A 27,783-nucleotide genomic window follows, 5' to 3' on the forward strand; every position below is an offset into this window, starting at 1 on the left:
TTATTAAAAAAAAATAGCCTGGGCGGCTATACAGGGAATGTGAGCATCCGTGTGAGCACACTGGAGCCAGGGCGAGTTGGAGCAAAAGCGTCGCTAAAATGCGCTGGGCGCCTGCGCAGCTTCCCAAACGCTTTAAGAAACCAGTAACTGAAACTCCCTGGCGCGAGATCCGTCAGTTCTGCAGCTGCGGCGACGTCATCGAGACCTCGTGCGTCCACTGAGTGACGCCCAGCCAAGTCAGGCCGGACGGGTTCAGCCCTCCAGCCGGGGCTGCTCGCTCCTCCTAGACGCAACCTCACCGCAAGCAGCAACCGAAAGCTGGAGGCAGCGCGCGGCAGCAGCGCCAGGAAGCGGCTCCGTCCCTTAGCCACGCCCCGCGCTTTGGCAGTTCGCGTCCCCATTGGTCCATGCCCGGCCTCCAGCCCCGCCCTCCTGCGGGGCGGCCGCCAGCCGCCACGTCTGACGTTCCTACGTGTCTCCGGGTTGGGAGGTAGGGGGAGAGGAGGGGTAAAAAAAAAAAACCTAAAGCGGAAGTGACGCTAGGGATTGGCAGGTGAGCGGGCGGCCCCGAGCGCCTACTGAGGGCCGGCTCGGGGAAAAGGAGGCGGGCGGACGGCATCGGCCGGCGCCGGAAGTGGTCGTGGTGGGGAGGGGGGGAGAGCCGAGCGCTCGGCCGGGCGCTTCAGTTGGCTGGAGTCGGGCGCCGCGCTAAGGCGCTGCTGCGCTCCCCGGCGAGAGAGAGAGCGAGACAGAGAGAGGAGAGAGAGCGAGAGAGCGAGCGAGAGCGAACCCGGCCCCGGGTCTCCCAGCCGCTCGGCCGCCATGGACTTCAGGGAGATTCTCCTGATCGCTTCCAAGGGGCAGGGGGTCAACAACGTGCCGGTAAGGTGCCAGCTGCGACGCCGCGGGCGTCCGGAGTGGGGGTGGGGGGGTGACGGGCGACCCTGACCCCCGAAGTTGAGAGGCGGCTGCCGCCAGCGAACTCCCCGAGACTCCCGGGACACCCCCTGCGCCCCGCCTTGTTTCTCCAGGGGTGCCTAGTTGGGTTGTGGGTGTGGGGTGGGGGTGGCGGTCGGGGGGAGGCGGGCTTGCAGCACGTAGGGGGTCGGAGTTCTCCAGGGAAGGGGCTGCGCCCCCCCCCCCCCGCCGCCACGGCCGCTTTCTCTTTTGGGGGGAGGGGCTCCGAGTGTCTCCAAAGTTGTGCGAAGAGCCGGTGCGTGGCAAGGGAACCGTGGGGGGTTGGGGGGGAAACGGAGCACCGAGGAGTCTTCTTCTGGCGGCGGCCAGAAACTTCATCCCGCAGCAGACTCGGGAGGGGGCTTGCACGCAGCGGGAGGGGGAGTGTCAGGGATGGGGCGGGGGGGGGGACCCGCTGTGAAAGTCATTTTGTTGTTGTTGTGTTGTTGTTGTTGTTTGTTGTTAGGGGAGAGGGGGAGCAGATTTCCGGCCCGGGAGTGGGTCACTTTTAGCAGTTTTTTTTTTCCTTCCCTCTTTTCGCTTTGCCTTGCGGCCCCACCCACACCCACCCACCGAACGAGGAGAGTGACATCCTTGAGTGGACCAGCACCGTCTTTAGATTATTACTATTATTATTATTATTATTATTGGGAAGAGTTGAAGGACGATGCCACGGAGCCTTGGGCCAGCCCAAGAGGGTCAGCTCGTTCGTTTCCATTTAACTGTGTGGCCTTTGCAGATTTGCCTTTGTTTGAAATCTGCGTCCCATTTGGACTGTTGGCACGGCGCTCTAGAAGGATTTTTACAACCTCAGTGCCGACGGGTTTTGCGGGGGGAGGGGGGAGGCCGGGGGTGGTGGTGGTGGTGGTGGCTGTTTTGCATGAACCATTCATTTCAGGATCCTCAGATGGTGCCCACAGCACAGCTGTAAACGGATCGATTGGATTGTGATAACCTGCGGTTTGAGCGCTGAGGTGTAGAAACTCACAACAGCTCTTGTTAAAAGTCAGTTAACTGGAAAGTGTTGGACTGCCCCGTGTTCTGCAGTTTTTAGATTTGTGTATCTTTGCAGTGTTGTTTTCCTTTCCTCTCTCTCCTCTGTTTTTTTTTTGTTTTGAGGGGCTCATCTTTTTCTTTCTTTTTTTTTTTTACCTTTTTTTGAATATCCTGATCTGAAGGTAGTAAAGTAGCTGATGAGCAGCTATCTACCGGCTTGTTATATAGCTGTCTATATAGTTACCTTCTATCCCAAGTACTCTGAATAATCATTCCTCTAAGCCAGCATTTCAGTTTTTTTTTTCCTGTTGGGGGGGAGCGGGGAGGCAGGCCTGGCTGCGCTCAGTGTCACCGGTTTGTTACATATCTGCCTCTATATAGTTAATTTATTATCCCAAATTTACTATCCCAAGTGGGGGCTGGAACGATAGAACAGCGGATAGGGCTTTTGGCTTGCACAGGGCAGACCTGAGTACGGTTCCTCTGCCCCTCTCAGAGAGCCCAGTAAGCTAGTGATGTATTTGATATGCCAAAAGCAGTAAAAAGAAGTCTCACAATTTGTTGTGAGACATTACTGGTGCCCGCTTGAGCAAATCGATGAACAATGGGAGGACAGTGCTACAGTGCTATCCCAAGTACTCTGAATAGTTATTCCTTTAAACCAGTGTTCCTTTCCTTTTTTTTTTTTTTTTTTGCTGGAGGGGGTATATCTGCCTGTGCTCAGTCCTAGTGCTTATTCCTGGCCTCTGTACTCAAAGTACTCCTGGAGGGCACAGGGGGTCATATGGCGTGCTGGAGATCAAACCAGGCTGGCCGTGTGCAAGGCAAGTACCTCTGATGTACTAAATGGGTGTTTATAAACCTTTTTCAGACTGCCCCCACTGCACCCCCCAATTGGTACCCTAGTTTCCTGTTGTGCCTCCCCTATACTTGGACCAGCTTGGGGGCCCACTACGGGCCTTGAGAAATGCTGCTCTAAGTTGTATAATTAGCTCTGCAGGTTGAAGTTATGGGCTTAAACCTTTGAAACCTTGAACAGTGTTACTGCTTTCAGCATCAGTAAATTTCCTGGACAAGTCAGTGTTGGATCTCGAACCATTAATCTTTGCATAATTTCATTTTAGGGTTTTCTGAATTTCAGTGGAGGTCAAAGATAAGATAGTTTGGGTTTGTTTGGGTGTTTTGGGGGGGATACTTCGTGGGGGTCCCACATCTGGTGGTGCTTGGGGATTACTCCTAGTGGGTCATGAGCCAGTGTCAGCAAGTACCTTACCTGCTGTACAATCTCCAGCCTTCTAAATGATCTTTATCAACTCAGTGTAAAGCCTTGTAGGCTCTAGCACACAATGAATGCAAACAAGGTCTCCAGAGACTTGTTTTCTTTTTGTAGGTTTCTTTATCCTTTTGAATGGGGAAAGAGACATTCTTACAAATACTTTTTTTAAAATGTGTACACAGTAATTTACAGCTGCAATTTTAGTGCTTGGTTCTTTTAACCACGTTTTCTGCCACCTTTCATTTAGATCCTTGTCAGAGCTGCCATGGAAGATTTCAGTCTTCAGAGTTCTTACTTGAGATCTTTACTCTGGAAAGGAAAAAAATTACTAGCTTGATGGGACTAAAATCCAAGGAAGACTGAAATCTAAGGCACCTGCTTGTAAAACCACTTAAACTTGACTTTCTTAGGACTTTATTTTCAAGAGGTATACATAGTATCAGCACAAGAAACAATGATCATTTTCCTAATGGGACTTCTTTTCTATTGTTTCTTTTTGGTTTTGTGGTTTGTGGGCCACACCCTACCTGGGGTGCTCAAGGCTTACTCCTGACTGCACTCAAAGATCACTCCTGGTGAGGCTTGAGGGACCATTTGTGGTGCCTGGAATCAAACCTGAGTGTGGGTATGTACAAGACAATCACCTTTCCTGTACAATCGCTCCAGCCTCTCTGATTGTTTTTTTTTTTAAGAGATAGCATGTCTTTATAATATTGTTTATTTGCAGACCACACTCTGATGCTCAGGCTTACTCCCAGCGTTGCACTTAGGGATCACTCCTAGCAGAGTTTGGGGGATCATAAGGGTGCTGGGGACCAAATCTGGGTTGACATGTGCAAAGCAAGCACCTTACCCACTCATATCTCTCCAGCTCCCTATAATTTATTGTAAAGCAATCAGGCCTAGAAATTATTCAAAGGGCTGAATGAAGCACGTGCTTCAGAAGTTCTGGATTCAATCTCAGACTCCATGTGATCTCCTGAGCACCTCCAGGAGTGACATAAATGTCCCCTACCCCCACTCCACACAGACACAGGAAAGATTGCATCATGCCTAGACATATGAAATGTTATCTCCCAGTGGAAAACTAAATACAAATAACTGATCAAGATGATGCAACTAGTCATTGTCATTAGTGGTTTGTATTTTAATAGAAAGATAATTTTGGTAACATTGCACAAGATTTTTTTCCCTGGGTTTCACCAAAAGTGAAGGGTTCTCTTGATTTTATAAAATGGTAGACCTTAGAATATGAATTCATTTTGCTTTAAGTAACTAAAGTTATCTGTAGTAAAAGTTGACATGAAACAAGTTCTATGTTCTCTTTCTCAGTCTGGAAATGATCCCAGACAAGGTATGCTGGTGTGACTCTTTATTCAAGAGTAAAAGGCAAGTCTTCTTGTGGTAACTAAATTTATAACAATTTGGGGTGCTGGACTGAATAGTATAGGAGGTTAAGGTACTTGCTTTGCATGTTGCTTAGCCAATTTGATCCCTGACACTGCATATCATTCCTCAAATCAGAGGGTTGGGGCCGGAGTGGTAGCACAGCAGGTAGGGCGTTTGCCTTGCACGTGGCTGACCCGGAATCTATTCCAAGCATCCCATATGGTCCCCTGAGCACTGACAGGAGTAATTCCTGAGTGTCTGAGCCAGGAGTAACCCCTGTGCATCGCCAGGTGTGACCCAAAAAGCAAAAAAAAAAAAAATTAGGGGGTCACTTCTGAGCACAGACCCAAGAATAGCTCCGGTTGTGACCCCAGCAACCCTTCCCTAAACAAAAATAACGAGGTTCTATGTAAACTTTGATAATAAGTATGTGAAAATTGAAAATGGAGTTTAGTGTTTTTCTGGACTGGTAAAGTCAGATGCCTCCAGAGAATGGAAATTTTGTTTTGTTTTGTTTTGGGGCCACTCCCATGGTGCTCAGGACTTACTCTTGACTGTGGCAGGTCTCCAGGGACCATATGGGGATCAAACCAGGGTTGGAAGTGTGCAAGGCAAGCTCTCTGCCTGCAGTACTATCCCTCTGGCCACAACAATGAACCTTTTTAAGTGCTTACTCACTCTGTCTTTGCCACTGTAAGCACTTTATGTACATTAATTTAGTCACAATGTTCGTATACAGAAGGTTATCTTACAGATGAGGAAACTGAGGCTCCCAAGTAAAGAAATTTGCCTCAATTCACACAGCTAATAATGATAAGGCTAGTGATAGCAAAGATATAGACCAGGCAGACTGGTTCAGCATTCTTGGCCTTTAATTAACATGTTGAATGAGGAGAGTGTTGGAAGGTTATGTATACAACCTGAACCCACTGATCTCATTCCGCTTCCTTCCCTCAGCTTTAGTTTAATATAGCTTTAGGCTGACACTCATTGGGTGTTTTGTTTTGTGTGTTTGTTTTGTATCACATGGGGGTAGGGGAAGCCAGGGCAGTCAAGTGGTACTGGAGTTTGAACCAGGCTTCCTGCATTTCTAGCTGATTTCTGGTCGCCCATGGTCTTGTTTTTTGGCTTCACCTAGGGATTCTCAGGTCTCACTCCTGACTCTGTGCTCAAAGATCATTCCTTGTGGTCGTCTGGGGACCATATGTGCCTGAGATCGAATCGAGGTTTATGGCATGGAGGGCAAGCCGCCCTACCTGCTTTCTCTAGCTCGTGCCTCACCCCACCAGTTGGTTTGATAGTGAAGTCTGATGGGAGAGATTTAAAGGCCAAAGTAGCAGTATTTAGGAACTAGTGAATAGAAAGATGTTTATAGTTTGTTTGGGAGTATGCCAGCATATTTAATGGAAAAAGGATGAGGGGAGATAAGATAGTAAGGTCAGTTGGTTAGACTTGATTTGTGGTAATGGTACTAAGAGGCAGTTGGAAATTGGGGAATGGCATTAAAGATTGAAGATGGCTAGAAATCTTAGTGTTGGAATTAAAGTAAGGCACGTTGTACCGGGAATATTTTTGGCTCTGAACTACTAGAATTGGACTCTAATTCAGATTTTGCTACAAACTGTGACATCAAGTAATGTGCAGATGTACTTCTTGAGCCATTTCTAACAGATTTGCCAACTGATTCTCAGGTATATCTTGTTAGCATAGGGTATGTCCATATAAACACAGTTATATTAATCTTGCTTTTTAACCCTATAGCATGAATCCTGAATAGCTTGCTTTCAGTTGTTTTGTTTTCCCTCTTATTACTTATATAAGAAAGTCTAGTGTAGACCGTTGATTCTCTAGGCCTGTTTTCATTATTTGGCTGGGAGGGCATTGGGTTTTCTTGTGTGTGGGGGAAGGGGGCACTTTCCCAGTGATTCTCTTTTCACAGTCCCTGACTGGAATGTTTTGAGATGATTTCAAAAATTACGTAGTAATTGTTGAAGTTCCTAAACTTCAACAAGTTCCTAAACTTCAATGTATTTCCTGAATTCATCCAGTAACAAATACACAGTTTTTTATAGTAACATCAATAAATCTGTTATTTAATATTTTTGTGTTTATATATTTTGTAAACATTTTATATTTGTATTTTCTATAATTCCACTTTGCCATCTAAATAAAGAAGAGCTTTCAAGAAGGGGTTGATTCTGGCATAATGTATTAGTGAATACATAATTCCAGAAAAATGATAGAAAATTTTTTCCTGGTGATAGGAGGGCACACCTAGTGCTCATCTGGTAAGGTAAGCTCCTAGTGGTACTTGGGTGGACCATGTTCAGAGTTTGACCAGAAGCGGCTCCTTGAAAAATATGTGCTTCAGTTCTTTTGAGCCATTTCCCTACCCCAGCTGCATATTGGTTTCATCTGCTCATGATAGTAGTTTCAATGCAAGGAATACATGTTTTAAGTACCTTAATGTTTCTAGGTTTGTTGGCTTCAGAATAAAAAATCTTGGCAAACTCTGACTTAAATAGCAAAAGCTTCTCTTATCAATTCACTCAGCAGAAGTAGAATGGCTGAGTTGGCCTGCAGTATAATAAAATAGAGTTAATAGGGATAAAATTCTTGTTAAGCTACTTTTCATCTTTTCATGAAACTCAAACAATTAAGCATGGTGCCTTGAATTAGATTCAGAATTAGCCAATAGATCTTGTACTGCTGCTAGAATTAAATGTGACCATTTGATGCAGCACTGTAGCACTGTCTTCCTGTTTATTCATCGATTTTCTTTTGTGGGCACCAGTAACGTCTCACAACAAATTGTGAGATTTGTTACTGTTTTTGGCATATCGAATACGTCACGGGTAGTTTGCCAGACTTTGCCATGCGGGCGAGATACTCTTAGTAGCTTGCTGGAAAAAGCTAAAAATAAATGAATAAGGAAAAACAAGAAAAGGAAAACTCCCTAGAACCATCTATCACAACCCAACATGAAGTGGTACAGATGAGTGATTGACCTCCTCTGATGCCACATGGAACAGAAGAACCTCCCAGCTGAGCCCCACATAACTCTATGATTATAAGCAAACAAAGTGGTGTGTGTGTGTGTGTGTGTGTGTATATATATATATATTTTTTTTTTTTTTGGGTGGGTGGTGGCACACCAAGTAGTGCTCAGGGATTACTCCTGGATGGTTTACTAGAAACAGAATCTGAATTCAGGTCTGACTGCCTCCCCAGAGTACCCTAAGACCCAGCTAGAGTCTGCCTTATAAATTTCCTGGTGACTGAGAAAAATGAACCTGTACTATCACTGGCCATTGGTTATCTGGGTTCAGATTTCTTAATAAGTGGCACTGCTACAGATTACTATCCAGAACATCCAAATTGTTTTGTTTTACTTCTGTTTCTACATTGAGACTTAAGTAACAGACAGTCCATTGGCCTATCAGCTATAACAAACATCTCTCGGTGCATTATAAGTCCTGACTGGCCACCAAGAAAACAGAGAAATGAGAGTCAACAGAAGCTGAGCTACTGAGAGATGGCAGGCAGGCAGGTCTGTCTGTCTGTCCCACTCCCTCATCAGTCCAGACCAGTTCCAAGCTCATGCAGGGGACTCTGGGCTTGCAGATGGGGACACAGCTCTTTAAGAGGGTAGCCCGTCCCTTAAAGTGAGGTGGTGGGGACCTAGGACATAGAAGAGCGGTTGAGGCACTTGCCTTGCAGGCAGCCAAGCCTGGTTCAGTCGCTGGCACCACATAGGTGACCCCGAGCACAGAGCCTCAGGAGTAAGCCTGGGTATTGCTGCGTGTGGCCCCTAAATACTAAAAAACTAAGAGATTCAATATCCAGTTCTGCTGGACCTTAGTAGATTATAATAAAATTCTAGCCTAAGGCATTTTTTAAAACATGGTTCTTTTATGTGGGTTCTACCCTTGTGGATGTAGAGAACTGTCTAATAAGTTATTTTATTTAATACAACTTTTTTTTGAAGTAAACAGATTTTATTTGGAGGGTTTTTGAAGGGAAGGAGGAAGAGAAAGTGGGAGAGAGTGGAGAGTAACATGCTCAAGAGAGAACCCGGGCTTCTCCAAGGGCGGAGAGAGCCTCTACACGCATCCCAACGTTAGATAGGAAAGCATAAAAGTACACATCTCAAGAGGGGAGATGCGACACATGTGCTCAGGCACCACATGTGCTTGGCCACGCGGGTGCAAGCAGTACATGGGCAGCATATGTGCCTATTTAATATAACTCTTTTAGGGCCAGAGAGATAGTACAGTGGATAGGGCGTTTACCTTGGCACACAGTCAACCTGGGTTCAATCCATGGCATCCCATACGGTCCCCCAAACCCTGCCAGGAGTAGTTCCTGCGTACAGAGCTAGGAGTTCCTCTCTGGGTTCAACAGGACTGGACCCAGACTGGGGATCCTCAGTCCGTATCCCACCACACCCCCACCCCCACGTCTCCGGCAACTCAGTAGTCACAACTATAAGCCACCTCTGGCTGGCGCCAGATAATCTCATCATCAGCCACCATCCAGATCGTATGTCCTTCTCTCCCAGAAAGCAGCCCCGGCAGCCAAAAACCTCTAGAACTCAACCGCTGCCATGCTCATGGCCACTCTCCATATGCTTGGGCCAAACCTCACCCACAAGTGAACCTATTCCTGACCAAGCTACACTTCGTGCCACACACCCCACTCATATTCCAAGAGTACCACACCACATTTGATGGGGTTTAAAGTAGTAGGCAACCAATCTTAGAAATATTTTTTTTTTTTAGAGAGAGAGAGAGATATAAGCACACAAGGCTCAACCTTTAACAACATGTTAGTGATCTCTTATAGAAGGGCTTAATGGCCCCTGTGTGAAATACAACAATCCTCACCTTCTTTCCTCTAAGGATACTTTTTTGTGGCATTTTCATTGTTTTTTCATAACAAACAATACAAAATATATTATTCTCATTCGCTTTGGGACATGGATTGGGGTTCAGGTTGGAAACATCCAAAATATGGTGGTGGGAAGGTATAATGGTTGTGGGATTGGTGTTTGAATATTAAATGTTATCAAATATTGTGAACTATTTTATAAAATAAAATAAAGAAATTAGGGTTCTCCAGAGAGACAGAACCAATAGGATTTATTTTAAGGAATTGCGCACTTAATTGGGATGGGCAGATCTGAAATCTGGAGGCAGGCTAGCAGTCTGGAAACTCTAGGAGTTTAATATTATTGTGTGAGGTAGAATTCTTTCTCTGGAGAAATCTGCTTTTTCTGTGATAACCTTCATTTGCTCTTAAGACCTGCAATCAGATGAGTCCTGCCCATATTATGAACATAATCTGTTTCAAGTAAAGTCAGCTGATTGTGGATGTTAACTGTATTTGTAGAACACCTACATGGTAACAACTAGATTACTATTTGCTTAAATAACAAGGTATCATAGCATAGCCAAGATGACACAACAAAACTGACCATCATAGGCACTTATCTGTGATTTCTCTCTTTTGCAGTTTTTATTTGAGCAAAACAAATACATACTTCTATGTTATTAGAAAAGTCAGTATTGACAACAGAATAAAATTACTTTATCACCTTAAATGCCTACATATTACATAATTTTCTTTTTGTTTTTTAGATCACACCCAGTGGTGCTCAGGATTTACTCCTGGCTCTGTGCCCAGGGATCACTCCTTGGCTTAGGAGAGTGCAAACTTAGCATGTTAGGGAACCCCTGGTTTGATCTCTGAGCACTAAGCCAAGGGTATCCCCTTGTAAACATCATCCATAATGGTATGCTGAGCTATAATTGATATGTAATCAGAACTGACAAATCCATAAAGACTGAAAGTAGATAAGTGGTTGCCAGAGGCTGAGTGGGAAGGGGGGTGGGGAGTGACTGATATAAAGGATGTGTATTGAGGATGACCAGAATGTTCTGAAATCAGAAAATGGTTGCACAACTGTGAATATACTAAAAACAACCCAATGAATTATATAGAGTGGTTGGATTTTATGGTATGTAATTTTTCTTTTTTTGCTTCATTGGGTCACTCCCAACAGTGCTCGGGTTTCTCCTGGCTCTGCACTCAGGAATTACTCCTGTTGGTGCTTGGGGAACCATGTGGGATGTGGGGATCAAACCCAGGTCAGCCACCTGCCAGGCAAACTCCCCACCCGCTGTACTATCATTCTAGCCCCCCTCAAAATGGTTTTAAAAGATCTGCAGAGTGCCAGCCCTTTTTTGCCCCAGAGCTTCAGGTTTTGGCCTAAACTTTGTTCTGAGGCTATTTTAATATTCTCCTGGTGCCTGCTTCTTAGTTAGAGTGTATATTAGAATATGTTAATTATGACTTGGTTACGTCAGTAAATAGCTTAATTCTCAGCTAAAACCTTGATCTACTTACATGGTTTCCTGCCAGACCTATGAAGTAGACCTGGATTTGATCCCTAGTACTGCATATGGCCTCACAGCCCTGGCAGAAGTGATCCCTGAGCACAGAGCCAGAAGTAAGTGTTGAACACAGTTGGGTGTGCCCACAAGTTGCCAGTCATCCATATTACTAATCTCTTAAAGTCCCGGGTTAGGGAGATAGACGTCTATCCTGAAATCAAATGATGTATTCATTGCCATATCTAGATTATAAACGAGTCCTGTGTTTTCTTGATGGGGGTCGGGGATGGGGTGGTGTGGAGTGTGGGTGTTAGGTCACATCCTGAGATGGTACAGGCATTATTCCAGGCCCTGCTCAGGAGTGACCATTGCAGTACTCATGGGACATATGCTGTTCCAGGGATGATCAGCCTCAGATCTAACCTGGTTGGCTGCATACAAAACAGGCACCTTAAGTCCTTACTCATCTTGTTTTATCTAATTAATACTAAATGTATATTGGTATTTTTCTGTCAGAAACCTTATAATATTGATTTCACATGTGAACCTATGGACTGTATTGTTGATAGGGACCGGAAGCTCATCTTGGTAATAAGTCTGTCGTCTTCCAAATCTACCTGACAGGAAGGCTGGAGTGACTTTGTGCCTCTGCTTATGAAGGCTTTTTATGTGTCTTACCATCTTGAGTCATATTCATGGTGAATCTCCATTAGGACTATGTGAGATTCTTGAATAATGACCTTATTGCTTGGGGTGCTTATAAACCAGGACAATTTTATCTGTCTAGCTAGGTAAGCAAATCACTTCTATTTCTCCTTAGTCTTCCTTCCCCTCTCTACCTCTTTTTAATATTGGGTCCCGGTCCACTGTGAAAAGGCTCTACGGCTAATAAGTCACAAAAATAAGACTTATGAAAGAATCGCATCATGACTCAGCCAGGGAGACTGAGAAAGGAATCCAGATGCTCACTTTGGGTTTTCTCTCCTTTGCCATGTGTCAGGTCTCAGCATTGCTATCATGCAGGATTTTCAGGTTGGAGTGGGTAGGGCCTTCTCCCTTAGCCGACTGCTTGATTGGTAGGCTTAGTTGGAATTTACAGCCTGCTTAAAGATGCCATGTATTTGGAAGCTATATAGTCAGCAGGGGTCCTTTGACTTTCCTCCAGTTATTTTGTACTTTCCTTCTAGCACATTTTGGGGATTACTTTTTGGTTCCTGTAGTCCTAATTTGCTCTCAGTGATTTTTTTTTCTTTTTTTCTTTCCATTTTTCTTTTCCTTTCATTTTGCCATGCCTGGCAGTGAGCAGGGCTCACTACCAGATCTGTGCTCAAGGATTGCTCCTGGTTGGGCTCAGGGACCTTATACAGTGCCAGCCACATGCAAGTCAAGACCTTAACCCTAGTACTATATCTGAGTCCAGTGTTCCCTTTTTAATGAGTAAAGCCTCAGATTCACTGATTGAGAATGTCATCTGCCTAATGAAATGAAAGAAGGAAAATTCTTCATTGATTTAATGAATTTAACTTAAATTCACCCAAGAGATGAATCATCCTGGTCTGAGTTATTAGCTTTATCATACTTTAATAATACTGATATTAATAATACTGATAAAATAGAATTCTTTTTCTTTCAAAGGTCACGGTAATACTATTCTAGTTTTACTCATCCTGTGATGCAGTTACACAGAAAACCAAATTCAAAGAACGCCATCTGTGCCTGAATAATGTTAGCACTTTTTTTTTCTTTTTGGGTCACACCCAGTGATGCTCAGGAGTTACTCTTGGCTCTGCATTCAGGAATTACTTCTGACAGTGCATGGGGGACCATATGGGATGCCCGGGATTGAACCCGGGTCAGCTGTGTGCAAGGCAAACGCCCTACCTGTTGTGCCCCTGGCCCCTAATGTTAGCACTTTCTGGGTGATAAGGAAATCTTGTCTAAAATAATATGTGTGTGGTCAGGGAGGTGGCTCAAGGGGCTGGAGCACTTGCTTTGCATGCAGAAGGCGCCGGTTCAACCCCTGGCACTGCATGGTTGCCTGGACACTGCTGGGAGTGACTGCTGAGCAACAGAAAACTGGGAGTGGCCTCTGAATACTGCCAGGTGTGTTACCAAAAAAAGACTGGGTGGCAAATTAATATTCAACAAACATAAGAGCTACTGTTAAAACTTACAGGTAATTGAGTTCTAATTGCTGAATTTTGAGGTGGGGGGGCGTGCTGGGGCAAAAGGGGACAGAAGTGGGAGTGACCCACACCTGGTGGTGCCCTGGGGCTGTTTCCAGCTCAGTGTTTGATGGGGGATCAGGCAGAGCCAGGGATCTTTCCTTGTTTTCCTGTATCCAAGAGTGCACTCCTCGAGTTGAGGTGTCTCTAAAACCTCGTTGTAGTATTTTTTTTAAATGCATTTTAGGGACCAAAGATAGATAGTTCAGCAGGTAAGGCCCTACCCTTGCCCACAGCTGACCCAGGTTTGACCCCTGGTACCGTGCATGAGGTCACCTGAGCACCTTCAGGTATAGCCCAAAAACAAAACAAAAAAAGAACCAAAATATAAGTATTTTAAGTATGGTTTGCTCCCTAGCCTTTCCAGTGGGCAAAGTAAAATCTCAGCATTTCATGTTGTAAGCAAAATGCCTATGTAGCTAAGAGTATGTATTAGAAAATAACGTAGAGTGGGGGATTCAGAGAGAAAATTTTGTTTGAAGTTTGATTTTGAAATATTTTGTTATGAGGAAGGCTAATTTTTAAGTCAGGATTTTAAGAAAAAAAATGTTCTAAATATTTTTCTTTTCTTTCCATAGTACATCTGGCCAGTTACATTTGGGAGAAAAAAAATAGCCTGGAAATAGTTTCTCTGAAATGTTCACAAAGACACTCTGCCGCTAAAAATGATCATATATACTAATACTGAGTCTGGTATTTTATAGCTAAGGTTTAGTGTGGATTACCTGATTACTTCATTATTGAGAACCTTTTTATTTTTAGTGAATGTTTAAATCTCTTTATAGCTTGACAGCATGCCTTACATCTCTAATAAACATTACCCTTATGTTTTTGTTTTGTTTTTCATGTAGGGATTGAACCCAGGTCTTAATATATGTGAAGAATGTGCTCTGTCACTGAAATACATCCCCACCCTTAAAAGAGGTCATATAAAAGAGACAATATATTTTTAAGACTGAATTCCTTGTGATTTTCCTTTTTATTTTCAGAAACGGTACAGTTTGGCGGTGGGTCCTCCCAAAAAAGACCCTAAAGTTAAGGGTGTTCAATCAGCAGCTGTACAAGCTTTTCTCAAGCGAAAAGAAGAGGAGCTCAGAAGAAAAGGTATTTATTTTATACCTTATTCTCAGTTTCAAAGCCTTCTGTTGTCACAACTGAGCAAGGTGTAACCAGTGAATATTTATAATAGTAGGTGAGGCTAATGTGTTGTATATGTGGCTGAATCAGCTGTAATATATAGCATTACAGAAGTTAGTATTTTTTGTTTTGGGGGCTACACTGATGGTGCTGAGGGCTACTGCTGTTGTAGTGCCTGGGGACCATATAGAGATACAGAACAAATCTGGGCCTCCTGCATGTGGAGTATTTCTTCCAGCCCTTTGAGTATCTTCCTGCTTCCCTATGTAAGTTCTTATATTGTCATTTGGGTATTATCTTTTATTGATTGATTGATGAATTGATAATTATATTCTCTAAGTGGCCATAGTAGGTCCCAAATTCCATTCTTTGGGTGCTGGAGATAGTACAGAGGGTTGAGGAGCTTGCCTTGCACATAGCTGACCTGGGTTCCAACTGCAGCATCCTATGTGGTCCCATGGGGTGTGACTCCTGAGCACAGAGCCAGTAGTAGCCCTTGAACACTTCTTAATATGGCTCAACAAACAAAGGAACCATTCTTTGATCTTGGTTCTGAAACTTAGTCTACTTAATTTTGTATTTAATTTTTTAAATTATTGAGTGCTGGCTAAAAAAAGGTAAAAAGGGGATACTTTCTAAAAAGCTGAAGGTGTAGAAATTGCTTCTACTTCAGGCATGTGACATTAAAAGTGATTGAATGAATTTATTCGTTGACACATAATTAACAATTATGTGTGCTAATAATACTCTAAAATTTAGGGAGTGGTTCTTGGAGGTTAACAAGGTTTATTCCTGGCTGTTGTGATCTCTCCTGGTGGTGCTTGGGGGGCTGGTGGGCGTGAGGGGATATTTATTTGTGGTACTGGGGATAGAACTCTGGTTCACTACATGTAAGGCAGGCAGTCTACCCATTGCACTATTGCTCCGACCCCAACTTAGTATATTTTGCATGATTTTTTTTATATTTAAAGCTGAAAAACCAAGCCTCATATTGCTTAGTCATATAGAAAAGCCCATATGTGGCCCTCTTGTCTGTAAAGGTGACACAACTGATACTTGTTCAAATGACTTCCTCTTTTGATTCCTAGATATCTCTGATCTGTAGCTAGAATATTGGTTTGAGTTTGGCAGCCTACTGATTGCAGATGAGCATGTTATTATAATTCTAGAAACCTTGAAATATGTCATTTGTTCCTTTTAGCCTTAGAGGAGAAAAGGAGAAAAGAAGAACTAGTGAAAAAGCGAATTGAGTTGAAACATGACAAGAAAGCGAGAGCTATGGCTAAGAGGACAAAGGATAATTTCCATGGTTACAATGGGATTCCTGTGGAGGAAAAGTCAAAGAAGAGACAAACAATAGAAAGCCATCCTAGCCAGGGGACAGATCAAGAGTATGAAATGGAAGAAGCAGATGAATTCTTCGAATACAGTCAGGCAGAATCTGAACAGGAATATGAAGAAGAACAAGAACCTCCCAAAGTTGAAAACAAACCAAAGGTCCCCTTTAAAAGTGCCCCGCCACTCATGAACTTCACAGACCTCCTCAGGCTGGCTGAGAAAAAGCAACACGAGCCAGTGGAGATCAAGGTCGTGAAGAAAATAGAAGAGCGGCCCATGACAGCAGAAGAACTTAGGGAACGAGAATTCCTAGAACGAAAGCAGAGGAAAAAGAAACCTGAGACAGATGCAAGACTACCTCCAACCAAGAAGGCCCCCTCGCAGAGAGAAGGTGTGAGCACAAAGCTTAGCAGAGGTTCTGGGGACAAGCACCCTTCTTCCAAGGGTGGACCCCTTCCTCCTGCTGAGAAGAAACCCAGACTCAGCACAGTCCATGAAAAACCTTCATCCAGATCTATTTCAGGAGAGAGGACCAAAGTAAGTTCTGGCAGTTGTTCCCAACGTTTACTTCAAGAAGGCCATGACAGAACTGTTTTCAACGGGGCCGGGAAGCCCCATTCTAGCACCAATTCACCATGTGTCCCAAAGATGTCTGCTAAAGGGACTCAGAAATCTGCTACTGAGCACAAAGCCAAAAAACTTCCACCCCAACCTATACATTCCCGACCTGCGTCCATGGTTACGCCACCCAGTAAGACTAAGAGTCCAGGTGTCAGGCAACCAGGCAGTGGCTCCAGTTTGGTCCCTGGGCGGCCCAGCACAGGAACGGGTCGGCCCATCACTAATTCTGGCTCCATACCCAAGCGCCAGAATGGCAGCTCTAGTTCAGGTCCTGAGCGACCAGTCATTGGGACCAAGAGGCCAGCCAGTGACTTCAGTCCCTCTGGACGGACAGTCAGGCCTACACCTGGCCCTGGACGACCTGCAGGCAGCTCAAGTGGCCCTGGGCGGCCTGTCACTGGCTCAGGTAGTTCTGGGAAGTGTATGGGCAGTTCTGGAGGCCCTGGGCGACCCATGAATAGTCCACATGATCTTCGGCGACCAGTGAGTGGTGCAGCCGGCCCTGGGCGGTCTGTCAGTGGCCCTGGGCGGTCAGTCAGTGGCTTAGTTACAGGTGGACGGACTGTCGGCGTTTCAGGCCCTGGAAGACCAATGAGCAGCTCGGGACCTGGGCGAACACTTAGTAAATCAGGTCCTACCCCGAAGCCCAAGTGCACTGTTGTTTCAGAAACAATTTCTTCTAAGAATATAATTAGCCGCTCCAGCAATGGACAGATGAATGGAATGAAGCCATCACTTGCAGGCTATAGATCTGCCCAAGGTAAAATTGCCTCTCTCTAACATGTACTTATCAAGAAAATTAGAAATCTTTGTTTTATATAACCAGAAACCCTGCCACCTCTTATGTAGCACTGTAGCACTGTTGCACTGTCCTCCCGTTGTTCATCGATTTGCTCGAGGGGGCCCAGTAACATCTCCATCATGAGACTTGTTACTGTGTTTGGCATATCAAATATATCACGGGTAGCTTGCCAGGTTTTGCCTTGCGGGTGGGATACTCTCGGTAGCTTGCCGGGTTCTCCGAGAGGGGCGGAGGAATCGAACCTGGGTTGGCCAGGCCAGCTGCTGTGCTATCACTCCAGTCTACCTCTTATGTACCCTTCAAAAAATTTTTTTTGACTTTGAGGTGTGCCACTTTGTAATTTAACATTGTATATGATAATCACCAAAATCTAGTTTTCTTCAAATATTATACAGTTGATTCTTTACCCATTTTACCTTCCCCTCTTTTGTTTCCCTGAGGAAACTACCATTCTCTTGTCAGAATCTTAAAATTTTTAGTTTATTTTTTGTATTTTGTTCAATTTTTTTCTACCCATTTTTTTTTTAATTTATTTATTGAATCACTGTGAGAACAGTTACAAAGCTTTCAGGTTTAAGTCTCGGTCATACAATGATCAAACACCATCCCTTCACCAGTGCATATTTTCCACCACCAAGAACCCCAGTATATCCCCCATCCTGCCTGTGAGGCAGATGATTTTCACTTAACTCTCTACTTTGATTACATTCATTATTTTGACAAAAGATGCACCACTATTATTTGGAATTTCTCCCCAACAATCACCTGCTGAAAAGGCATCATGTTTTCTATTGCTGGTTATGAAGAGCATATGCGGCGATTTTGGGTTTCTGATATTTTATTGATTAAGTTTGGAGGATTTCTGCCAAAAGCCTCAGAGTTCCGAGACTGGTTTGTGTGCCTCTGGGTCCATGGCCGTGCTGTAGAGCTGCTGGGGGGCAGGGGAGGGGGCGGGACTTGTAGTCTCTGCTTGTGGTCTCAGCGGGGTGGGAAGGATGTGCCAGTTCCACCCCCCCATCCCATGAGGCTGCAGTAGCTCATACCTACCTGGCTGTCCAATAGGCTCTGAGGCGGTGGCCACTGTTCCGCTGGGGGGGTGTGGGGGGGACGCGGGGTGGAAGAGACAGACACCCTTTCCCTCCCGGGGGTGCAAGGCGCTAAGCTTAATGCATACTCCATTCACATTCCTGCCAAAAGCTGCTGTCTACCCATTTTATTTTTTTTTATGGAGGTGAATGTGATTAATAACTGTTAATGACAGTTTCATGGCCCCCCTGGTCCATCACCACACCTACCACCAGTGTCCCCTTCCCTTTACCAGTGTCCAGAAGTACACACCCACACCCATCCCCAACTTACCTGCCTGGTCTATTTGTTCTTTTTCTATGAATGGAGTGATATTATATGATATGAATGTCTTCATCTGACTTAATTTACTTAAAAGAATCCCTTCAAGGCTCATTCATGTCATCACAGATTTCAGTTTTTTTCTGAGTATTGTCTACATGTACTGCCTTTTTTTCTCATCTCTTAATGCCTTTAATGGCCTCTTAATAGAATGCTGATGTTTTGTCTATTAGACCTGAGAGTTTCATTATCAATGGTTTGAAAAATATTTTAAGAAGACACTTGCCCAGGTTCCTCTGTTTCCCTCAGTTTATCAATGTGCAGTAAGTTTTAGAACTTGTGAGACAAGATGAATGTCTTGTCTTAGATATAATACCAAAAATAATTCTTTATATTCCTTATATAATTCCATGGATGAATTCATCCTAACATTTTCATGAGGACTAAAAACCTGTGTTCAGGGATTGGAGAAACTTTGTAAAGTTACAGTCTTTGGGTACATTTATTAAGTACCTGCTGTGTGCTCAAAACCATTTCAGATGTCCTCGGTAGTACCTACTAGTTGCCAGGTCATCATTCTTCATGTTAATAAGCGTTTGTTAAAACGTGTTCAAAGACAGTTTTGTTTCGTTTAGCTGCTGAAAATTAAAACCAGGCTGTACTTTCCCACTGAGCCATGTACTTGGCACTTAAAGACAATTTTTTTTCCCTAAATCCTTTTTTTTAATCTTTTTTTTAAATCACTATAAGGTAGTTACAAAGTTGTTGGTGATTGAGTTTCAGCCATAATATGTTCCAAATCGCATCCCTTCATTAGTGTACATTTTCTGTCACTGATGTCCCCAATCCTCCCCCTCCCATCTCGCCTCTATGACACACACTTCATCCTCCTCCTCTCCCTCTCCTTTTGTGTCTCCCTCTCCCTCTCCCTTTCCTTCTCCTTCTCCCTCTCCTTCCACCCTCCCCCATCCACTCCTCTTCTCTCTCTTCCTCCTTTATCTCCCAACCCCCAACCCCCAGCTTTTCCTTTTAGGCACTGTGGTTTGCAGCACTTACTGAAAGGTGATCATTTCCAAATATCATTGTCATAGTAGTCTCTTTTGCTCTCCTAACCACACTCCCCACTTTCCTCCCCTCCTCCCAACACACAGATCCTTTGTGGTAAGCTCCCTACCATGGACCAACCCTCCTGATGCTTTAGGACAGTTTTGATCCCCAGCAAACATCTGTGTCTGGAATTTTTATATACATTTATTAACACCTAATGGTACTTAGGTACATTGGGGTGCTGAGGATTGAACATGGGACCCAGGCTTTTTTTTTTTTTTTTTTTTTTTTTTTTTTTTTTGGGACCCAGGCTTTTTCTTACTGGGTTTTTTGTTTTGAGGCCACACTTGTTGCTCAGGGCTTATTCCTGGCTTTATACTCAGATCACTCCTGGTGGGCTTGGGGAACCATAAGGGGTGCTGAGACTCAAACCTGGGTTTACTACATGCAGGGCAGGTACCTTACCTGAGTATCTCTCTGGTCCTCCTGAGCTCTCTCTGGACCTGGAGTTTATGGTTAGTTCTGTTTTTTAGACGGTACTACCCGGTAGTACTCAGGACATTACTCCTGACTCTGTGCTTAGAAATCACTCCTTGTGGATACCATAGGGGTGTCTGGGAAAGAACCAGAGTCAGCCACATACAAGACAATTGCCCCACCCACTGTACTATTGCCATGTACTGTTTTTGTGTTTGGTTGTTGTTTTATTTTGGGGTCACATCTGAATGTGCTTAGTGCTCCAGAGACCATAGGTATTTCCAATATCAAACTGGGGTTAGCTGCATGCAAAGCAAGTGTCTTAACCCCTGTACTCTCTGTAGCTGTCCTACAATACTGAATGTATTGCCCTGCAATATAGAACAGTCTCCCCAAGGCAAAGAAATAGTCAGCCCACAATGACAGTAGTACTCAAGTTGAGAAACCAAGCTAAGGGAATTAGTTGTGCGTATTAAAAGCAACTATGAAACAGAGGATTGCCGCCTTTGTGTTGCCCGTTTACTTTGGAAGCTAGTGAACGTGGTGTCAAGAAAGGCGTAAAGTAGCCCTTGGCAGGGTTTTCCTGCCTGTGATCCTGCTATCTCAGGCACAGGAACTGCACAAGGAACAGGAAAAAAAAACAAAAGGATTGTAAAGGGCTAGAAAGTATTGTTCCCTTGTTTGTCTATTGATCAGTGGCTGTCTTTTGCAAAGGTTTAATGTCATTAAAATTTTTTTTTTATTGGGGGGCTGTGGGGACACACCTAGCTTTGCTCAGGGGTCACTTTTGGTGATGCGGGAGATCAAACTGCACATGCACCAGGTTGGCCTCATGCAAGGCATGTATCTGCTGCACGATCTTTTTTGTCCTCTTCAAAGTTTAATCAATCATTTGGTAAGATTACAAAAATAGAGTGCATCAGTGAGTTTTTCCTAAGCCCATGTACTCAGTTTGAAAAGTGATCTAAAATTCAGAGATTCTTCTGCTCTGATGAACTTTAAAAAAACTTAGTTAGGGGCCAGATTGATAGTACAGCAGGTAGAGTGTTTGCCTTGCATGCAGCCAACCTGGTTTGATCCGGCACCGTCAGGAGTAATTCCTGAGTGCAGTGCCAGGAGTTACCCTTGACATTGGCAGGCGTGACCCCCCCCCCCCAAAAAAAAAGCCAAAAAAAAATCAAATTGTGGTGATAATAGATGTTAAATTGTTACTTTTGTTCTTTTGGTAAAAATGAAGTTTGTGATCTTGTCATTTTATATTATTTCAAAGGAAGCTGAATTGGTCTTTTAAATCCAGAAGAATAAGAATTATAAAGTTTGAAAACATAATAGTTCTAGTAAATCATGAAGCAGTAGGGATGGTGCAATTATGGCCCTATGCTCTGGGCCAGCTTTTTGGCTCTATTTTTTGAGGTTAATGAGTTCTCCAAGTCTCAGTTTACATAGAACTTTGTTGTGAGACTCTGTGTGTATCTGTTTTTAAATGCTTGTGTAAATAATGGCTTTTCTGGTAGGTCCTCAAAGACTGCCCTTCCCTAGTGGTTACAGAAGGCAGCGAGATTATGAAGAGGATGAGGAGGAGGAGGAATATGACTCTGAAATGGAAGATTTTATCGAAGATGAAGGAGAACCTCAGGAAGACATATCCAAGCACATTCGAGAAATCTTTGGCTATGACCGGAAAAAGTAAGGCTAAATAAGATTTGTATAAATAACATTTTATTTTGCATAGTTTGTTGTAAGGGAAAATAAAGATTAATAGACTATGCATTAAATGCAGTTCTTTTGTGGTTTGCTTTCTGGGTCACACCTAGTGGTGCTCAATGCTTACTCTGCTCTGGGGTGGACTTGGGGAACATTTTCTGTGTCCGGGATCAAATCTGGGTCAGCCATAATCAAAGTGTGTGTCCTACCCACTCTGTCATAGCTTCTGTCCCTAAATGTAGTTCTTAATTAGGACCCGCCAGTGAATATTTTAGATTTAGGTACTTGAATATCAAGATTTCAATCAAAATACGTATGTAATTACTTGGACAAGGGTCAAAACCCCTTTTAAATTGTCATCCTGCAGGGCTGGAGAGAGAGTAGAGGGTAGGGAGCTTGCCATTGCTCATAGCTGACCTGGTTTGATCCCTGGCACCCATATAGCTCCTGAGGGCTCTCCAGGAATAAGCCATGAGCACTGCTGTGTGTAGCCCCAAAACAAAATTGATATCCTTGTAAGAAGGTGCGGTTTTTTCGGTAGCAGGGAAGGGAAATGTGGAAGATCTCCCATGCAGAGGTCAGACGATTCCAGGGCTCCAGTAGAGATTTTTGATCACCTGGCCTGGCAGTTCAATGCAGGAGTTTGAGGGTGTGATGCAACTCAAACCCTGTGATGGCAGGAATTAAACCCAGGTTAGTGTATATTAGGCATGTGTCCTGGATGCTGTGCTATATCCCAGTCCTATGAAATGTATTTTTAATGAAGCAGCTTGATGTAGAAAATAGATTTTGAAGTCAGAAATTTATGCGTAAGTTGAAAGCTACTCTGATTTGACACCTGGTTTTTCTTTGGTGTAAAATGCAGTGACCCTTGGGGCTGGAGAGTTAGTACATGGGATTAAGGTATTCATCTTGTACACTGCCAACCCTGATTTGTTCTTTGCATAGCGTATGGTTCTGAGTACCACAAGAGTGATCCCTGAGCACAGAGCCAGGAGTGAGGCTTAAGCAACACTAGGTGTGACAACCCCCATCCAAAAAAAAAACCCCGAAAAGAATGTAGATTCTTTAGAAAATATTTAAAATTTAACATTTATTTCCTCTTAACAGGTACAAAGATGAAAGTGATTATGCCTTACGTTACATGGAAAGTAGTTGGAAAGAGCAGCAGAAGGAAGAAGCAAAGAGGTAAGCTTTTGTGCAGGACCCTCCAAAGATTCTCCTGTTTACTGCTTCAGTTGCCCTTTTGGGAGCCAACTTTAGAACCACAGAGCTCTGAATTCTAATCCTGCTCACTTTGTAGGGCTTAGACAAATTCCTTGGTCTTTATAAGTGCTTTCTCATTTGTAGAATAAAATGAGATGAGGCAATAGAGGATGAAGATCAAGAGTGTGAGCTACCTAGGGCCAGGCTTCACCCCTGCAGGCGACAGTAAATGCAGGTGGCCTCCCGGGATCCTGCTGTATCATGGTCCTTTCCCCATCCTGAATTCACTTTCCACATCACACACTGCTCAGTCTTAGACATGTTGCTAAGGGACTGCACAGTAGAGGATGTGAAATCCCGTGTGATTCCAATTTTGTCGACTTGATTAGAAACGAATCATTTCTGTGTAGTGTAACTGTTGACTACCTCAGACTATTAATGAAACAAGTTCGCCTCAGTCTCAACCCAGAACATTAAACCTCTTGCCTTCTCTAAGTAAAATATATGTTTTAGGAAATTTAATGGAATGTTTACTGAATAAGTGTCAGCTTTTTGGTTTTTGAGGTGGTGATGTTCAGCTACTCCTAGCTCTGCACTCAAGAATCACTCCTGGTGGTGCTTGGGGACCCATATGGGATGCCAGGGTTAGAATCTGGGTCAGCTGTGTGCAAGGCAAGTGTCCTGCTGTACTATTTATCTGGCCCTATAACTGTCTCTATTTTTTAGAAAGCAGTTAGAAAAACTGTCTTATTACTTTAAATAACGTTTTGTGTTAAGATCATTTTTTTCAATGCTACATGTGTTTCCTAGTGAAAAATAGTCCTACTAGGGGCTTGCCTTGCATGTGGCTGACTCAGGTTCAACCCCCAGTATCCCGCATATGCTTCCTGGAGCCACTATCAGGAGTATACCTGAGGATAGCAGGATTGGCCCCCAAACAAAATTTCTACTAGTCTCTTTTCATTGGTAAAACCCTGGGACATTTTGAGTGTATCAGCTCATTCCATTGAGCACCTGGTTAAAATTTGATTCTTTTTAAAGAGAGTGGTGATTTCATATGAATGGCAAATACCCTTTTTCTTTTTGACAGTTTAAGACTTGGTATGCAAGAGGATTTAGAGGAAATGAGACGTGAAGAAGAAGAAATGAAGCGCCGAAAGGCCAAGAAGCTGAAGAAGCGTTAGAGACTTTATTTTATGAAATTGTAGAGATACTCTGCTGCAAAGAAGTCCTGCCTCCAGACTGAAGAAGCCCCTTTATCATTTTAGGTTTATTCTTCAGTACTCAAGGACACATACTGTTATTTGCAGGCTATCATTTGAGCATAAAGTATTTTCAAGTACTTTGCAGGGTGAAATATGTAAGACAGATGACAGAATGCCCAGTGAATGCTCTTATGAAGTCAATTGTTCGCAGATGCCAGTAATACCGGCAGGCAGTCACTCAGTGGGGCCACTCACCAGTTAATCAATCTTTTGTTCTTTTGCTTCTTTTAAAAGGAAAGAAAATAGAAGATTCCCCATGACTTCCATAATTCTGCTGATGGTATGAGCAGGGTACTTCCCAGCTCCCAAATTAATTTTTTTCTTACGAGTAATAGGCCCTTCCATGAATGTAGGCAGTAATAAAGTGACCTGTTCTAATCTGTGGACTGGAAACTTGGAAATATAGGCTTTATAATTATATGGACGTCATGTCTGACTTTGAAGGAAAAAAAAATGTAGAATAAATTATATTGTATTCTGCGTTCCTCATGGATTGGATGCTGAGCATTCTTACTAATTTTAGGTAATTAAGCAATTAAGGATAATTGTTCCATGTTAAAATACAAGTTATGTCATTTACTAGAAGAATATTCTTTTCCAAGTTTTCCTTTCAGATTATCCATTTTCTGTTGTGTTGACTTTGTGTAAAATGGACAAGGTCACTGTGCTGATTTTTATCTAAAAAATCATTTTTATATTGAAGGAAGAATATTTTATTCAAACATTAGATTTGGAAGAGTACTTGTTTAAAAAGTGACATGTGAGACTCCCCTCCTTCCCGTTCCCCTTCTCCATTATAAAGATATTTTGGAATATAAAGTGTCCCTGTACCTCTTGCTGTTAATGACTTTGCATCTTAAATTCCTTAACAATTAATGGCAAAAACCAAAAACTAAATTAATGCATATCAAGAGCACCATCTTCTCTTTTTGCCCATATTGCACTTTTATTTCAAACTATGCACTGTGAAGAGATTTTTCTCCCAGGTAGAAAAGAAGGTTCCCCATTCTGATGTACTCGGCTGTGGGTCTTTCTTAATTCTTACCTTTAAATCTATTGGCTTGGTATTTCTTAAGCCGCAAGGCCAAACAATTCAATCAGACTGACCCCTAGATCTGGCTGGGGAGAAGTCTCAAAGGCAACAGAAAATGAGACATGACGCTAGAGAGTATTTGTCCTTGATTTTATATATATATATATGGAGGGTTGGGAACAGTGGAAAAATAAGCTTATCAATTCCACATTAAACATTGTGGATATTAAGCCATTGGTCAGTGGGGAGTAGGCAGTAGGAGAGGTTTTCCTACAAAGAATCCTAAACTCTTTAACACATCCAAAAGTTTTGTATGTTCCTTTTTACCCAGTTTTATTTATTCCTGTTTGGTATAAATTAGTTTCTTTTTAGTGGGATTACCCAGAGTGGATCATTTTGAATTTTATTTCAAACTTTGTATGTGCAGGGGTTTAATTCTGAAGTTGAATCCTGTATGAAAGGGGTCTTCCATCACTGGGAAGAGTACCCTAATGCTTCAGAAAACTGTTACATTGGTGGCAAAATATCTTACTCCTCTCATCTCAAATTATCTTCACTGTAATTGATTTTAAGAGCAGTGTCATGTACTGTGAAGGTTTGGAACTATTCCCTTTGCCATCACTTACGTGTTTATTTTTCTTCTCCCAGATTTTTTTTTTCTTGGAGGTGGTTTTCTTTCCACTGCTTAGACTCTTAATTACAATCAAGTGCTTGACACAGCTGAAAGATTTCTGGTGACTTAAAATTTTTTAGCACTTTACTCAATGCAGTTGTTTGTACAGAAAAGCACCCTTGTGCTAAAATCCCAGACCTTGGTAGGAAGAGTCAGGATGTGTCCTTAATTCTCTCACTTCTGAGTGCATTTCTTTTATAATAGAGGTGTTGGTTTTTATCTTCTTCATCATCAACATTATGAACTGGTATTTCTGATGCTCACTTTAGAAAGTTTGGAGTCTTTTAATCTTGGCCTTGTTTCTGAATCCTGTCTTCCACCTTGTCCTGCAATTCCTGACGACTCTTACTAAAAGCTCATAAACTTTTCAAGAAACTGAACTAGAATCTTTTATCAAGGTTTACAAATTAAGTGCTTAATTTTTTAATGTATCCTCTTGATTTTCAGATTTTATTAATTCGATATTTGAAAAATGTGCCTTTTATTAGGGTAATATTAATTCAGGAATGTAGTAATGTTATTTCATGATTGTAATGTTACATGATCATGGTTGCACCTTTCTCCTAACAGATGATGTAAAAGGAAAGTAGTTTTCATAAAACTCATGGCTCTGATTGCACTGTCCCACTTACTTTTGGTGTTACTGTGTCAAAGCAAGGGGCTTTTAAGGCTACTTTCAGAATGTGTCTTTGTATTTTCTCTAAAAAGTAAATGCAATATGTCCACTTGGAGGCCAGGGTACCACATGTCACGGGCAACCTTACATGTGTGCCATGAGAAGATTCAAAGACTTAACAAAAAGAAAGTCTGTGGGAACTTGGAATTCCATTTTTTTTAAAAAATGTAATGCCCAAGATTTTCTCCAAGAAATTAATTACTGTTTTGTATGTTATAACTTAAAAGCAGCTATTAGTACATTTCTGAGATACAGCAGAAGACCAAAACATGTTTGGAAAGAGAATAAATATATGGAGAAACTGGTTGTTTTATTTTCAGTGTGCCGAATATGTTAGACTACTATTTATTTTGTGAGTGGATGTGATGAAATAAATATTCAGGTGTTTAGTGTATGATGAAGAGTGGAATATAGTTTTTTTTGAAGTTATAATCCATCGTGTCTTTCACATAATGGACAAATCAAGTTAACATTTTTTTTACATAACTTGTTTTCTGGTGCTGTTGAGCTGCAAGAGAATCTACTTTTGCAATATACCGGTAAAACTTTTACAGTTTATGTATAAAAATATTGTAGGTATTAAAATATTTTACTGGTATTTTCAGTGGTTTACATTTATTTACCAAAGATACTCCTTATCTCATCCAGCCTAAACCCCTCTTGAGAGCATTTGCCACCCTAAGCATCATCTCTCAGCTCTTCATTCTCTATACACATTCATGTCTGCTCAGGGCGCATCAGTGATGCTTAGCCTCTGCCCCACCTCCAGCCTAGAGAATTGTTCTATTAGGTACCCATATTAGAACAATGTGATATATTCAGGGAGCTGGAGACAAAGTGTAAAACTGGCTGTACTGTTGCTTCTATCAAGAAAATCATGGTTTTGATCTTCTAACAACAATAACAAAAAGTGCTGAGACAATAAGTCCATAGGAATATATAGGAGGAAAGTGAGTACAGCCAACCAGTCAATAAATGTAAGCACAAAACAAAATGCATTGCATCAAGGTCAAGAAGTATAAGATTCTAGTATCCTAGAAATTATAAAATCTGCTTATGATTTAGAATTCATTTCTTATTAAAAAAGTAGTTAATTTCACGCATAGAGCCATTTACAATTTAGCAAACACAGCAAATGGCCAATTCAAATTATTTTTGCACTTTAGGGTGTACGTCTAGACAATATCAATTTTGTGGATCTTCGTTTGGGGGAAACACC

General features: G+C 42.7%; 1 protein-coding gene and 1 non-coding gene across 2 annotated transcripts; both read left to right on the top strand.

The window, feature by feature from the left end:
• Window positions 1-614: 614 nt before the first annotated feature.
• SPTY2D1 (SPT2 chromatin protein domain containing 1) lies at window positions 615-26,958 on the top strand. The gene is made up of 6 exons (XM_056134457.1): window positions 615-882; window positions 14,228-14,342; window positions 15,577-17,094; window positions 21,522-21,693; window positions 22,822-22,899; window positions 24,008-26,958. The coding sequence occupies exons 1-6, from the start codon at window positions 823-825 to the stop codon at window positions 24,099-24,101; spliced, it is 2,037 nt and encodes a 678-aa protein (XP_055990432.1). The 5' UTR covers window positions 615-822; the 3' UTR covers window positions 24,102-26,958.
• Window positions 20,509-20,640, top strand: LOC130017248 (small nucleolar RNA SNORA13). The gene has a single exon (XR_008791356.1). It is a non-coding gene; the product is annotated as a small nucleolar RNA SNORA13 (small nucleolar RNA).
• Window positions 26,959-27,783: the final 825 nt, after the last annotated feature.

The sequence above is a fragment of the Sorex fumeus genome, unplaced genomic scaffold (assembly GCF_029834395.1).
Source record: "Sorex fumeus unplaced genomic scaffold, SorFum_2.1 ptg000007l, whole genome shotgun sequence".
Classification (NCBI taxonomy): Eukaryota; Metazoa; Chordata; class Mammalia; order Eulipotyphla; family Soricidae; genus Sorex; species Sorex fumeus.